At 42.4% G+C, this 14,464-nt stretch overlaps 1 protein-coding gene across 1 annotated transcript; it reads left to right on the top strand.

Moving 5' to 3' along the window:
- The first annotated feature begins 2,782 nt into the window (after positions 1 to 2,782).
- LOC310756517 (vomeronasal type-2 receptor 26-like) lies at positions 2,783 to 12,117 on the top strand. Its single transcript, XM_083600720.1, has 6 exons — positions 2,783 to 3,890; positions 4,720 to 5,011; positions 5,590 to 6,384; positions 7,051 to 7,281; positions 8,019 to 8,145; positions 10,267 to 12,117. Exons 1-6 carry the CDS (start codon positions 3,682 to 3,684, stop codon positions 11,163 to 11,165), a joined length of 2,553 nt encoding a protein of 850 aa, XP_083456846.1. The 5' UTR covers positions 2,783 to 3,681; the 3' UTR covers positions 11,166 to 12,117.
- The last annotated feature ends 2,347 nt before the right edge of the window (positions 12,118 to 14,464 follow it).

Genomic DNA, 14,464 nt, shown 5'->3' with positions numbered 1-14,464 from the left:
TGAATTGGAGACTGAAGAATGGAGAGATCTCCTTATGTGGAGGTCTGAAGACCCAAGGATTACAAATTTGATTAAGGTGGAAGTTGGAGCTTTGGAGACATTTGGATTTGAAAGGAGTAAGAAACAAGATTCAGGCTCCACTTTTATTTTTATTTTTTTTATAATAATATTTTATTAAGTTTAACAATAAGGAAAGACATCACCAAACAAAGGACAATAAAAGCACAAAACCAAGATTTCACAATACATAAAATACATAAAATACAAACATTTAACCTAAAAAAGAAAAAAAGAAAAGAAAAAAAAGAAAAAAAACACCAGTCAACACACAAAAGTAAAATAAGAAAAAACACAAATCACTCTTTTCTAATTATTCAACATTGATTAACTTATTTTCCTGACTTCCTCACGTCTCCCTTTTTTGTATCCCTTTTTGACAGTTGGTTCAGCAAATTCATATCTACCACTTTGTCCTTAAGTATCCTACCTCCCAAATTTATAATTTCAAACTTTTACTCTCGTCACTAAAACCCCTTCATTTCATTTCAATGTCATCAGCATTCATACATTTTACACTGCTTCTGTAAATAAATTTTAAATTTCCTCCAATCTTCTTCCACCAACTCTTCTCCCTGGTCTCGGATTCTGCCAGTCATCTCAGCCATTTCCATATAGTCGATTACTTGCATCTGCCATTCTTCCAAGGTGGGTAGTTCTTGTGTCTTCCAATGCTTTGCAATGAGTATTCTTGCTGCTGCTGTAGCATACATAAAAAAAGTTCTATCCTTCTTTGGCACCAATTGGCCAACTATGCCCAGGAGAAAGGCCTCTGGTTTCTTCACAAAAGTGTATTTGAATATCTTTTTCAATTCATTATAAACCATCTCCCAGAAAGCCTTGATCCTCGGGCACGTCCACCAAAGGTGAAAGAATGTGCCTTCAATTTTTTTACATTTCCAACATTTATTATCGGGCAAATGGTAAATTTTTGCAAGCTTGACTGGGGTCGTGTACCACCTGTACGTCATTTTCATAATATTCTCTCTTAAGGCATTACATGCCGTAAATTTAATCCCAGTGGTCCACAACTGCTCCCAGTCAGCAAACATAATATTGTGTCCTATATCTTGTGCCCATTTAATCATGGCAGATTTTACCGTTTCTTCCTCAGTACTCCATTTCAACAGCAAATTATACATTCTTGATAATATCTTAGCATTGGGTTCTAGCAATTCTGTTTCCAACTTTGATTTTTCCACCTGGAAACCAATTTTTCTGTCTTGATTATAAACCTCTCTTATTTGAAAATAATGTAACCAGTCTCGCACCTTCCCTTTAAGCTTCTCATAACTCTGCAATTTCAGCTTGTCACCTTCCTGTTCCAAAATTTCACAATACTTTGGCCATTTAGCCTCCATATTAAGTTTTTTCATAGTTTTCGCTTCCATAGGTGATAACCACCTTGGAGTTTTATTCTCCAAAAAATCTTTATATCTTATCCAGACATTAAATAGTGCTTTCCTGACAATATGGTTTTTGAATGCTTTATGCGCTTTAACCTTGTCATACCACAAATATGCATGCCACCCAAATACATTATCATAGCCTTCAATATCTAGAATATCAGTGTTCTCAAGAAGTAGCCATTCCTTCAACCAGCAAAAAGCTGCTGATTCATAGTGAAGTCTAAGGTCCGGCAGGGCAAACCCCCCTCTGTCTTTAGCATCCGTAAGTATCTTAAGTTTTATTCTGGGCTTTTTGCCCTGCCAGACAAATCTAGAGATATCTCTTTGCCACCTCTTGAAACAGTCCATCTTGTCAATAATTTGCAGTGATTGAAACAAAAACAGCATTCTCGGCAATACATTCATCTTAGTAACAGCAATTCGACCAAGTAAGGAAAGCTTCAAATTCGACCAAATTTCTAAATCTTTCTTCACTTCTGACCAACATTTCTCATAATTATCTTTAAACAAATTTACATTCTTAGCAGTCATGTTCACCCCCAAGTATTTTACCTTCTTTACCAATGTTAAATCTGTCTCTTTCTGAAACCTCTCTCTCTCCATTGGCGTCAGGTTTTTCTCCAAAACCTTAGTTTTAAACTTATTTAACTTGAAGCCTGCCACATGACCAAACTCCTGGATTACAGGCTCCACTTTTAAGTATGGAGGTCTGGCTGGAAGAAATATGGACCCTATTGGACTAGAGCTTCTCCGAGATTTGGTGTTTAATATCAAGGACTATCAAAAAAACCGGCAGAGAGGAATTGAGAGAGAATTAAGAGCCTCGGACGTGAGGTCTCTAGGCTGATAGTAGATTGACTGATGGACGCTTGTTGGGGATTGGAACCGGGAAGGGGGGGTGGAGTTTGAGAATCCAAAGGGTGTATAACTATAATCTGTTTTGCTTTTACTTTGTTTTGTTATTTGTATGAGAATTGAGGAAATCGTGGAAGGGAATTTAGGCCGACTTTAGAAAAAGGTTTTAAGAATAAGCACTGATGTATAATCATTGATGTTTACAAGGCAAAATTGGTTTTTCAAAATGAACTAAATATAAAATATAAAAAGGTTAAAAATTAGGGACAAGAACTTGTTGAACCAACAATTTGAATTGGAATACAAGTGGGGGAGGTGTGGGGAAGTCAGGGAAATATGTTATTGAAAATAAGGTTTGTGAATTCTATGTGTTTTAAACTTTTTTGTTTTTTGTTTTTTGATTTTTTAATGTATTACAATGGAAAATTTTAATAAATATCTCTTTAAAAAAAAACCAGGAAGCCCATGTAGCCAAGGGCAACATAAAACATGGCCACAAACCACTTGGAGGGGGTGTTTACAATAAAGTGATATATAAATCTTGTTAAAAATAAAAGCAGAGGTTCAGACAAATTCATGAAGATGGATATATTCCCCTTCCACAGTTGGAGGTAGGATTGTACAGGTTTAGGGGAATCACATGTATGGAATCGCCACTGTCCTCATCTCCTGCTTGTTGGCTTCCCTTTGGGGCACCTGACTGGTCACTGTGAGAACTGGAAGCTGGAATTCATGGGCCCTTGGTCTGATCCAGTTTCAGAACTCTTCTGATGTCAATAAAAGTTAGCCAAACTCAGTTTTCTCCCTCCATGATCCACCTCAGTGTATTGAGTAAACATGTTTTTCCCCTACTCTGCACCTGCTCCCATAAAGTTCAGAGGAGATCTTTCTCCCTTAATAATTATCAGAACTACAGTTATCTATGCTTATTTTTTCCAGAGTCCAAATGACTCCCTCACACCCCTTTCAATGTTACCTATGGGAACAATAATGTAAATATCACAGTCAGGCTCAGAAGGATGTTATTTATTCCACTATGCCTGGTGCATAAAGTACCTCATGTGCCATAGAATATTTGGGGCCAAGATACAGGGCAGGTGAAGGAGTGAGATAAGTGTGCGTGAAGCTTACTCAGAATACAGGAAGCTGAGCTATGTAGCTCAGTACTATCTACTGAGTGAGAGCTCTCCAGATACAGAACATTCCCAGCTCTACGTGCAGAGTTTAGTGGGATTGAACCTAGCATCAGAGCTGTATTTCTCAAGTCCTGTATTTCTCAAAAGAGTTTGGGGTTTCTTCTTATTAGCTGGCTGTGGAGTTGGGAGGAAGTCATAAGGGACGTGTAGCAGGCAGACCCAGTATGACAACATTGCTTCTGCTGCTGCCTCTTGCCACCTACGGAATGCAGCAGAAGGCCAAATGTCCACTGAATCTGATCAGGGATGAAAATTCTGTTATGAATTTCTACAGATCAGGAGACTACCTCATTAGTGGAGTCACACCTTTGAAATACATTAAAGATCTCTCTCCATTCACCTTTTCAAGCACCCCGTATAGCAAGCTTCAGTCGTAAGTAATAAGGCATTGACATATTTCTGCTTCCTACTCACTCTCCAATTCTCTTGATGTACCCGGGTCAGCCTCTATTTTCTGATGAAGCGCTATATTTTCTGTTTTTCCTGATGAATTGCTATCTCCTGTTTTTTGTTTGAAGACTGACGGAGCATTTCATTCTGTGGGATCACGTACAATTGGAAAATGTGGGTAGGATTACAGTATTATACAAAAGCAACAAACACCCTCCTTGCTTTAAAATCTGTGATATGAAAGGGATGAAACTATCCTGGGCTGCTTTTCCCATGCTCCCACTAGAAATATGCAAACCATTATTTGGGAACCAATTTTTGTGCAATATACCATGCCTGGAGAGGTTCTCAGATACAGTGGCAGCTGCTAACCACTGGACCTGATGGGGTGGCCAAGGAGGTCATAGGAGCATAGAATTGTAGAGTTATAAGGGACCCTGAGGACAATCTAGTCCAGACTTCCTCAAACTCAGCCCTCCAGATGTTTTTGGCCTACAACTCCCATGATCCCTAGCTAGCAGGACCAGTGGTCAGGGGTGATGGGAACTCTAGTCTCAAAACATCTGGAGGGCCGAGTTTGAGGAAGCCTGATCTAGTCCAACCCCCTGCAACACAGGAATCTCAACTAAAGCATCCAAGGCAGGTCACCAGGAAAAGGACTGATTCATGTTCTGTTTCACCCACCCCATCCTTCTCTCTTTCTAAGATACTTCTGGTGTCCTTTCATTTTTATTTCAATTAGTACAAAGAGAAGCAATTGACTTTCATTTTCAGTAAATTGAGGATGACTATGTGATGTGCTTTTTTTGCAGCCGGATGAATGGGAGGGACTGGCACATTCTTTCCTTCCTTCTTGCTGTTCAGGAGATCAATCATAACCCCATGCTCTTACCCAACATCACCCTGGGCTACAGCATTTATGATACTTATTTTGATGGAAGAACAACTTCTGATGCCCTGACAGACCTCCTTGCTGGTGGGAAAATCAACATTCCAAACTACAGCTGTGGAAGACGGGAAAAACTGCTGGCATTTCTTGAAGGGGGTGAATCCGACATCTCCACATACATTGCAAGCATGCTGGGCACCTACAAGATCCCACAGGTAAGAACTGGGTTCATAACAAACACATCTGGCAACATTTGCTACCTCGTGAAAGAACAAGTTATGCAACTGATTTTACTGCTTACTTTACATTCTACATCACTTTGAAACATTGCTTTTCAGGAGGCGAAGAGCCATATAAAAGTATTTCAATAACTAAATTGACGCTAGCTCTTCTGCATGGAAAACGGATGCTCTTCGGCATGGCTCTTCGCCAATTTTGTTGTGTGGTGTGTTAAGCAGAATTAGTTTAACTGACACTGAAATGGGAATGGCTATGTGTACTGGTGAAAGGGTTTAACTGGAAGATGCCACTGATGCAAAATTAAGAGCAAAAGGGAACTTGGGAGTTCTAACTGAGTTGATAATTAACTGTTGTTATTCTCTGCTAGCTAACACGTGAGTGTTTAACCTTAGATCAGGTGATTAACATATAGAAATTCACCAGATTAAAAGGGTAGTGGCTGAGTCTTTGTTCCCAGACTCTTTGAGAGGGAGGAAGTAAATGAATCTTTCACACAGAAGCGTCCAATCTTTGTCCTGAAAAACAATGCACGAGTCTCTTTTCATTTCAACAGCTCAGCTACAGCTTAGTTCAGGATGATGTCCAATCCCCTTTTGTCTATCGCATGGTTCCAAAGCAAGAAACTCAGCACCTGGGGATGGTCCAACTCCTGCTGCATTTCAGGTGGACATGGGTTGGTCTCTTTGCTCCAGACAATGACAATGGAGAAAAGTTCCTGAGTACCTTGACACCCTTGATGACCAGCAACAAAATCTGTGTTGCCTTCACAAAAAGAGTACTACTATATACTTGGCTATGGTTACCCCATGAACAGCCTGCAGTGTGGAGACAAGTCAATGTATTTGTTTACTACACAGGCTCTCAATATGGACTTCATATAATCATTGAGGTACAATCCTTCCTTGAAAGGTTACAAACTGGGGGTAAAGTCTGGATAACCACAGCTCTACAGAACACAATCTTGTTCTATGATACCGAATCCTTCCGTTATGCCCATGGCTCTTTGTCCTTTATACTGAAGACCAAAAGAAGGACAGAAAAGGACTACTATAAGCCAATGTCCGCTGCGAGTCTAAGCGTTTGGGCAGAAAATTTTAATTGTTCATATTCAAAGCATGCCTTGGCTGTGAGGGGTTGGACAAGGTGCAGGGAGAAGGAGAAGGATAATCTGAAGATGCTGCCCCAGGAGGAGATTGAAAAAATTCAGTCCCAAGACAACTATGTCAATTACTACAGTGTGCAAGTTGTGGCTGAGGCCTTGAATGCTGCATATTCATCCAGCTCAAAATGGATGTTGACAGTGGGTGCTGGAAACAAGTTGGAACTTGAAAGGCTACAGCCATGGCAGGTATGTCTTTTGCCTTCTGCAAACTTCCATTCATTATCCCAGCTCCAGAATCATCAAGATATGAGCCTAGGAAGCTCATTATATTGTGTCAAACCAATGATCCACCTAGTTTAACATATTCCACACTGACTAGCAGCAAAGATAGAGGAAGCTGCCTTACAATGATTCAGACACAGCAGTGGTACATTTTATTTCCACAAACTTATAAGCCACCCTCCATCACATCAATATGACCCCAGGGAAGTTTCCCTAAAAATGCAGTGAACAGTATATGTGAACAAATATTAAAATAATCCAACAGCACTGTGTTTGTTGTGAGAGAGGTTTGTGGAGAAAGATGTTGGGGAATTATCTGATATATTTCACTCCCTTTTTCAAAGCTGCATTCCACAGGGCGGGCACAACTACCGAGAAGGCCCTCAGAGCTGGATCTCAGTGTCCAGGCTGGACGATGGGGGTGGAGACACCCTTCAGGTATTCAGGGCCAAAGCTGTTCAGGGCTTTGAAGGTCAGCACCAAAAATTGGTCTTGTGCTCAGAAATGTACTGGGAGCCACTGTAGGTTTTATTCAGAGGAGATCAGGATGCAGTGTAAACAGGGCTGAATTATCCAACATGGTTTCGGTTTCATGTTCTCTCAATGTTGGAGTTTCCTTTGTCATTGTAGCTTCATCCTTACTTGAAAGAAGTCCGGTTCTCTTCTAATACTTCAGCTGGTGGACAGAACTTGGATGAGACTGGAGCATTGGCCATTGGATTTGATATCGTGAATTGGGTGATGTTTCCTAATAATTCTCGTGCCAGAGTGAAGATTGGGAGCATAGAGAGACAAACTTCCCCAGATCTAAAGTTCACCATAAACCCGGAAGCAATTGTATGGTCCAAGCCTTTTAAGAAGGTAGGAAAATTATGTGTCATTTTATTACCTGTGACATATGCTAAGCTCTAGATACCTCCCTGGAGCTAAGTCCCATTGAGCTTAATGGAGCTCAATGGGTATGCATGAATAAGATTTCGCGGTGGGATAGGCGTCTTTCCAAAGAGGTGCCCTCCAAAAATTTTGCATCTGCCCTAGCCAGCATTGGCTGAAGGCATCTGAAGGGCATCAGATTGTGTAAGGCTGAAGTATAGTAAGGGCTTCCTCATCTATTTGGTCAATCAACAGGGCAGCATGAAAACAGTTAACCTCAGAGTGGCAGAAATCAGCCAGCCAGCCATTCCTTATTTCAAAACTCTGTAATCCAGTAGCAGATGTGATGGCAACAGCTTGAGGACTTGTTTTATTGCTGCTGTTCTTTTTAAGGTGGTTTATTTCATGCTCCTCTTTGTTGTTACCTGTTATCCTAGTACTGTAGATTAGTTACTTAAGTTCTTGTTCTTTGTATTTTTCATGCTGTATTTTATAGAAAAGCGAGATTATCAGTGTTAAAGTAAAAGAGCAGAAACACCACAAGGGTTTCTCTGCCATGCTGGTCTGCAAAAACTAAAGGAAAATGGAATTACCCCCAAATGTAATTGTCCCTTGAAGTAAATATCTCTTCTCTAGTATCCTTCCAAAATTCTATTTTCTGTGTCCAAAGACACAAATGCACCTATCACTTTCTCCTTAGTGCTCAGTATTCTCTTCATGCCTAGATGGTGCCTCGATCAAGATGCACAGAAAGCTGTCTCCCTGGATATTCCAGAAAAGTTCAGGAAGGGAAGCCGCCCTGCTGCTATGATTGTTCTCCCTGCTCTGAAGGGACCATCTCCACTCAGGAAGGTAGGAGAGGATCTTCGAGAAAATGGCCTTCGATGGAAGGATGGGGGTAATTTCTGAGCCAGGCTGAACATAATGTTTGTATGGAATGTCATTCCCAGAGAGGGCTCAGCTGTTGTTAGTCGGCAATGTCCTTCTAGCACCAGAAAATTTTACTTGCCCACTAGCTCACACGTGAAGAGTAAATCTGGATTTAATGGTTGCTGCTCTGCAGAACCCTGGTTTATGATTTTTCTACAGTCATACCTCATGTTACATCCACTTCATGTTAAGTTATTTCAGGTTACGTCCCGCGGCAACCCCAAAGTACCGGAAAGGGTTACTTCCGGGTTTCACCGCTTGTGCATGCTCAGAAGCGCAAAATGACATCACACGCATGCGCAGAAGCGGCAAATCGCAACCTTTGCGTGCGCAGACGCGCCGCTGCGGGTTGTGCTCTTTTCACGTTGCAAACGGGCCTCCGGAACGGATCCCGTTCACAACCAGAGGTACCACTGTACTGTTGTTTTCTCATTTCTTATATTGTCTTCTATTATACCACCCATCAGTCTAACTGACAGACAGGTAAAATATCTTGCAAATCAACCAATCAATAAAAATTTAAATCATAAGCAGCCTCAAGGATATCAGAAGACCCTTGCTTAAGGAGAGCAAAGCAGCCTGTTCTGAGAGGCCAGTAGGATTCCCATGGCAAGACCAGAAGCAGCATAGAAAGAACAGCCCCCCCCCAACCCCCATGTGATCTATAGCAACTGGTATACAAAGGCATTCAAAGGTCACCTCCCTGTTGCAGGGAGTACATGACAGTGAATCTGATACTGGGGGGTATTTTGATGGTTGAGGGAAAAGTGCACAAGACAGACAGGGCGCATTGGGTTCACCAAACCTGTGATCTCAGGAGGGTTATTGGTGAGCTACGGTGTCAAGTCAGCACTAGGGCCAGTGAGAGGACCTGACTATTACTCAGAGGTCTCCAACAGTTCAGGAATGGTGATGGTGATACAAAATAATACTGCCCCCAAGTTCCTCGGAGGAATCGTCAGATCCAAATGTAATATGTGATTTTTTAAAAAATATATATTCTAGCGTCACTATATAATAAAGTTGGGATTAATATACCTGCTTCTCAATACTGGAACATGACAAGAAGTTGCCTTTATACCGAGTCAACTCATTAAGCCAGCAAGCCTAAAAACTGGCCTAAAAATCCAGGGGTCCAGAATTTTTTTCCCCTGACCTTTCCACTATATCTTTATTTCCCAAGCGAAAATTAGCAGCTGGGAGCTGCTGACAAGTTATCAATCACCTAATGCAGTAGTGATTTCAGCTGATGTCACCCTTCAGAAGGGGCTGAACACTGCTCCAAAAACTCTGGTGTTTCAGGGTCCAAAAAGCAGCACAGCTGTATTTACCAGGAACTCTCCAACAGCCCCACACTAGTATTTGAACCTGTGGTTTCGGAAGGTTGAGTTAAGTCCGCTCACCCCTCTTGGTGCAGCAGCGTTGCGGGACGGCAGAGGCTTCACTGGAGCCCCGACAAGAGAACTTGAACTTTGGTGCCCTTCCTGATAGGCAGTGAGGGCATAAGCCCCCGCTGCCTATCAGGAACCGGATCCTAGCCTGCACCCTGCTTTGGCAAATGGGGATGCAGGCTGGGACTTGGGCAGTGCCAGGGGGCTTCCCTCGGATCCACAATAACACCACTGAAAAAGAGAAGTGGTTTCTATGGAATGGAAACCACTTCTGCCTCCTTGACCATTGCAATATATAAGCTGATGGGTGGGTGGTAGTGTACCTTACTTAAGGTACCAATTGTTCTTTCGAAGCCTCACTTTTACTCATGTGACAACTACAGAAATTGTGGTAACCTTAATAGAGACAGCTCTGAAGTATCTCACAAAGAGTGTGTTTCCAGCCACACTGCACAATATCTTTTTGGGGGACTAAGTCAGTGGACTGAGACTTATCAAGCAGTGAATGTTTGCTTCTCTCCTTTCCAACACAACAGTGTTCTTTCCTGATCTCTCCCATAGACCCACCTTTCCCCACAACTGAAACAGCATTCAGACCATTGTAGGCCTGTGACTGATATTAGGAGACTGAAGTGTGTTTTCCTCGCTGCAGATGCTGATGAATGCACCAAATGTCCAGAAGATCAGCATCCAAATGAGGACCGAGACCAATGTGCCCCCAAAGTAATAACCTTCCTGTCCTGTGAAGAATGTTTGGGGAGCCTCCTGGCTTCCCTTGCCCTCTTCTTATCCTTAGCCACATGTTTTGTGTTAGGAATCTTCATTAAATACAAGGAAACACCAATAGTCAAAGCCAACAATCGGGACCTCTCCTACATTCTCCTCATGTCTCTCCTGCTCTCCTTTTTGTCCTCCTTCCTCTTCATTGGGAAGCCGAGGAAAGGGACCTGCCTTCTCCGACAAACAGCCTTCAGCATCATCTTCTCAGTTGCTGTCTCTTCTATCTTGGCAAAAACCATCACTGTGGTTCTGGCTTTCCTGGCAACTAAGCCAGCAAACAGGGTGAGGAGATGGCTAGGGAAGTGTTTGGCCAACTCCATTGTCATTTCCTGTTCCAGTGTCCAAGTTATCATATGCAGCACCTGGCTGGGGATCTCTCCCCCTTTTCCAGAATCTGAGATGCACTCGCAGCCTGGAAAGATGATCTTGCAATGCAATGAAGGGTCTGTGGCCATGTTTTATGGTGCCCTTGGCTACATGGGCTTCCTGGCTGCCATCTGCTTCACAGTGGCTTTCCTAGCCAGGAAGCTGCCTGGGTCGTTCAATGAGGCCAAGCTGATCACCTTCAGTATGCTGGTCTTCTGCAGTGTTTGGGTGTCCTTTGTGCCCACTTACCTGAGCACCAAAGGGAAATACATGGTAGCTGTGCAGGTCTTTTCCATCTTGGCCTCCAGTGCTGGACTTCTGGGCTGCATCTTCGTTCCCAAATGCTACATTATTATACTAAGGCCTGATCTGAACATGAAGGAGCACCTGACAATAAAAAGCTAAATGAGACATTTCATCAAAGCTTGTTGTGGGGATCTTTAAGAAGAAATCTGGATCCTGGACACATTTGTGATGGAAAAGAGACAGAAAAAGATCTACTGGTAGATATCTGGACGATTTGCAGTAGACCTCAAAGAGTTTCTGACTCCCAGTTCTTCAGCAATGGCAACTGTGGAGACCAGGGGACCCCGTTATTTCTTTAAATCATTCCTGTACCAGGCTCTTGTATCTTGAGTTAAACTGCTCATTACTCATAGATGAATTTCAGAAGCTGCTTAAGATGTTGCAAACATAGCTGGCTAAGTATAAAATGAATATAGCTAAATTAGGAGAAAGGTAACATGAAACCTGCTACATCATGGAGATAGGTAAAACGTATGATGGGAATCTACAAAGTTGACACACATTTACCAAACAATAAAATAAACATTTTAGGCAAATGAGTCTTGAGGATATAAAGGGCTTCCTCCTGGGATTCTGGCGGCTCATCTGAGTTGGGTCTCCCCTCAATAAGAGGCCAGAACTGATCTAGCCTATCTCAGATACTGGCATTTTTTGTTTAATTTTTTTTTAATTAAATATTTTATTGAGTTACAAAAGTATATACTGTCGCGTCAGTGCCAGAGGAGAAAAAAACCTTAAACATGTAGCAGAATTTCCAAAAAATAGTCCAGAGGCAATTGTACTTCATCAGCAGAGCTTTACTGGTACTGAAGGCAAATGGGCATAAATGGTCACAAATCCAATACAATCAGGCACAGTCCATAAAAATCCAGTTGAAGCACTTACAATAAAACTTACAAAACTTAAAATAAGTCTAAACCTTAACACCACAGCATACAGAGATAGAACATTAGAACAAAGAGACAGAAAACAGAAAGTGAGTGAGAACCCAGGGTCTTACTATTATAGTCAACATGACCTTACAGAACAGATAACAGAACCAGTTTAAACAGCAGTAGAAGAAGAAGAGTTTGGATTTGATATCCCGCCTTTCACTCCCTTTAAGGAGTCTCAAAGCGGCTAACATTCTCCTTTCCCTTCCTCCCCCACAACAAACACTCTGTGAGGTGAGTGGGGCTGAGAGACTTCAAAGAAGTGTGACTGGCCCAAGGTCACCCAGCAGCTGCATGTGGAGGAGCGGGGAAGCGAACCCGGTTCACCAGATTACGAGACTACCACTCTTAACCACTACACCACACTGGCTCTCAGCTTCCCAGAGAAATAACCAATAATGAACCTTCTTCCTGCTTCTCTCACATAGAAATAAACCTTTTTTCACACAGAGAAGCTTCTTGAACCTTCTTGAACTAATCAGAACGGTAAAGATATCTGCACATCAGATTAATAATAATAATAATAATAATAATTTATTTATACCCCACCCATCTGTCTGGGTTTCCCCAGCCACTCTGGGTGGCTTTCAACAGAACATTATAAACAGAATAAAACTTCAAACGTTGAAACCTTCCCTAAATAGGGCTGTCTTCATATGTCTTCTAAATGTCAGATAGTTGTTTATTTCCTTGACATCTGATGGGAGGGTGTTCCATAGGGTGGGCGCCACCACCGAGAAGGCCCTCTGACTGGTTCCCTGGAACCTCTCTTCTCGCAGTGAGGGAACCAGCAGAAGGCCCTTGGCGCTGGATCTCAGTGTCCTGGCAGAGCGATGGGGGTGGAGACGCTCCTTCAGGTATACTGAGCCAAGGCCGTTTAGGGCTTTAAAGGTCAGCACCAACACTTTGAATTGTGCTCAGTAATGTACTACAAAATGCAAACTGATACATGGGCTGCAGTGGGTTTCGTTTGTGTGTGTGAGGGCAAGGGATTGTTGGGTCAAGTCAGCTGTAATAATCTCAGTGCAGGAAATGCCTACCATTCTTGGGTACGAAGTGCTCAGTCTCAGTTTCCCAGACAACACAAAGGCCAGCGATATCCGGTCCTTCCCCCCTTCCCCTTACGTAGCATTTCACCCTCTCCTCCCTCCTGCTGGTGGCTGCGATCTCTCATTCTCAGAGTCAGTCTCGCTCTCAGAGGCAGGCCCCTCTTAAGCGTCTGACCCTGCTAGATCCCTGACATCAGCCATATTGATTCATACGCTGTCAACCTTGAAGACAATAGAAGTTCAGTCTTATGAACTGCAGAGCAACCAGGACAGAACAGCCAAAATTTGTCTGAGTTTTGCACAGGGAAAGAGGGAGGAATGACTGTGTGATGGTTGCTGCTATTGGAACAGGATTGGCCCTTGTTAATACAAAATTACTAACATTTCTGTAACAGTCCTAGGCAGCAAATGTTGTCAATAAGAGAAGGCTGCACAGATTAGAAAGTGCGCCCTGCTGAAGTGGATTTTCCTCTCTAGGAAGTGGAGCTCATTGACCCAGAGGGAGGGGATGTGGCAGGAGATCCGCTTCACCCTCCTTGCAAAACAGAAATTCCCTTCTTAGCCGGCAAGCTCTATATTCCCGTGTATTTAGGGAGAAATTCATGGGTTCAATTCCCCGCAGAGGCAGCGAAAGACAGACCCCCCCCCATTTCTAAAAAGCCTTGTCCTGGGAAGGGGTTTAGAACAGTAACTTAAGACAACCCTAAATGGTGATCCAGTGTCATTTCAATGGGTACCTTTTGTAAAAAGTGGGAGCTGATGGAGAAAGTTAGGCTTTATTATGGGGGGTGCAGCTCAGTGGTAGATCAGTTGCTTTGCATGCAGAATGTCTCGGATTCCCATTTTCACGTTGGGGGGGGGGTGTACCGTGGTCCATGTCTTCTGGGGAAGAGCTTTTTATCTGACCTCCAAAATCTCTAAACCATCTATCTGTCCTTATTCAGCACTTGCCTTATTATAACTAGATTTCACCCCAAATTCTGCACTTCAGTCTAAAGAATTAATTTCCTTTCTGTTCACAGCAGCTAGACTACAGTTATTGCGAAATGATGGAAAAATTTATAAAATATTAACCGCGTTATATAATTTATAAAATATTAACAATGTAGGATTGTTTAAGGATTACTTTCCAGTCTTTCTGTGTTTTCATTGTTCCTTTGTTGCAATTATAAAAATGGGCTTTATGCTGTTCTTATAGCAGGGAATTGGACTAGAAGACCTTTGGAGTCCCTTTCAACTCTACAGTTCTAGGATTCCAGAGCCAATCCTACTTCCTAAACACCACTGTCGTGCTCCTCTTTTCACAACTTTCCATTCCCAATTCTCTCTGCAAAGACAAAATATCAATGGACTCTCAGCACATGCTCACTCACAATGAGCACTCCAGAGTCAAATTCTACACATCCCTAACAGTACA

This window comes from Podarcis filfolensis, assembly GCF_964270895.1.
Source record: "Podarcis filfolensis genome assembly, chromosome: 2".
Taxonomy (NCBI): Eukaryota; Metazoa; Chordata; class Lepidosauria; order Squamata; family Lacertidae; genus Podarcis; species Podarcis filfolensis.
This window is presented reverse-complemented; position numbering and strand designations above follow the sequence as displayed.

What these genes read in the sequence shown, in the direction of transcription:
- LOC310756517 (XM_083600720.1), top strand. Translation starts at nt 3,682, where the DNA reads ATGACAACATTGCTTCTGCTGCTGCCTCTTGCCACCTACGGAATGCAG. An exon ending in AAAGGCTACAGCCATGGCAG is followed by an intron (nt 6,385 to 7,050) that starts GTATGTCTTTTG and finishes TTGTCATTGTAG; the next exon opens with CTTCATCCTTACTTGAAAGA. An exon ending in GACCATCTCCACTCAGGAAG is followed by an intron (nt 8,146 to 10,266) that starts GTAGGAGAGGAT and finishes TCCTCGCTGCAG; the next exon opens with ATGCTGATGAATGCACCAAA.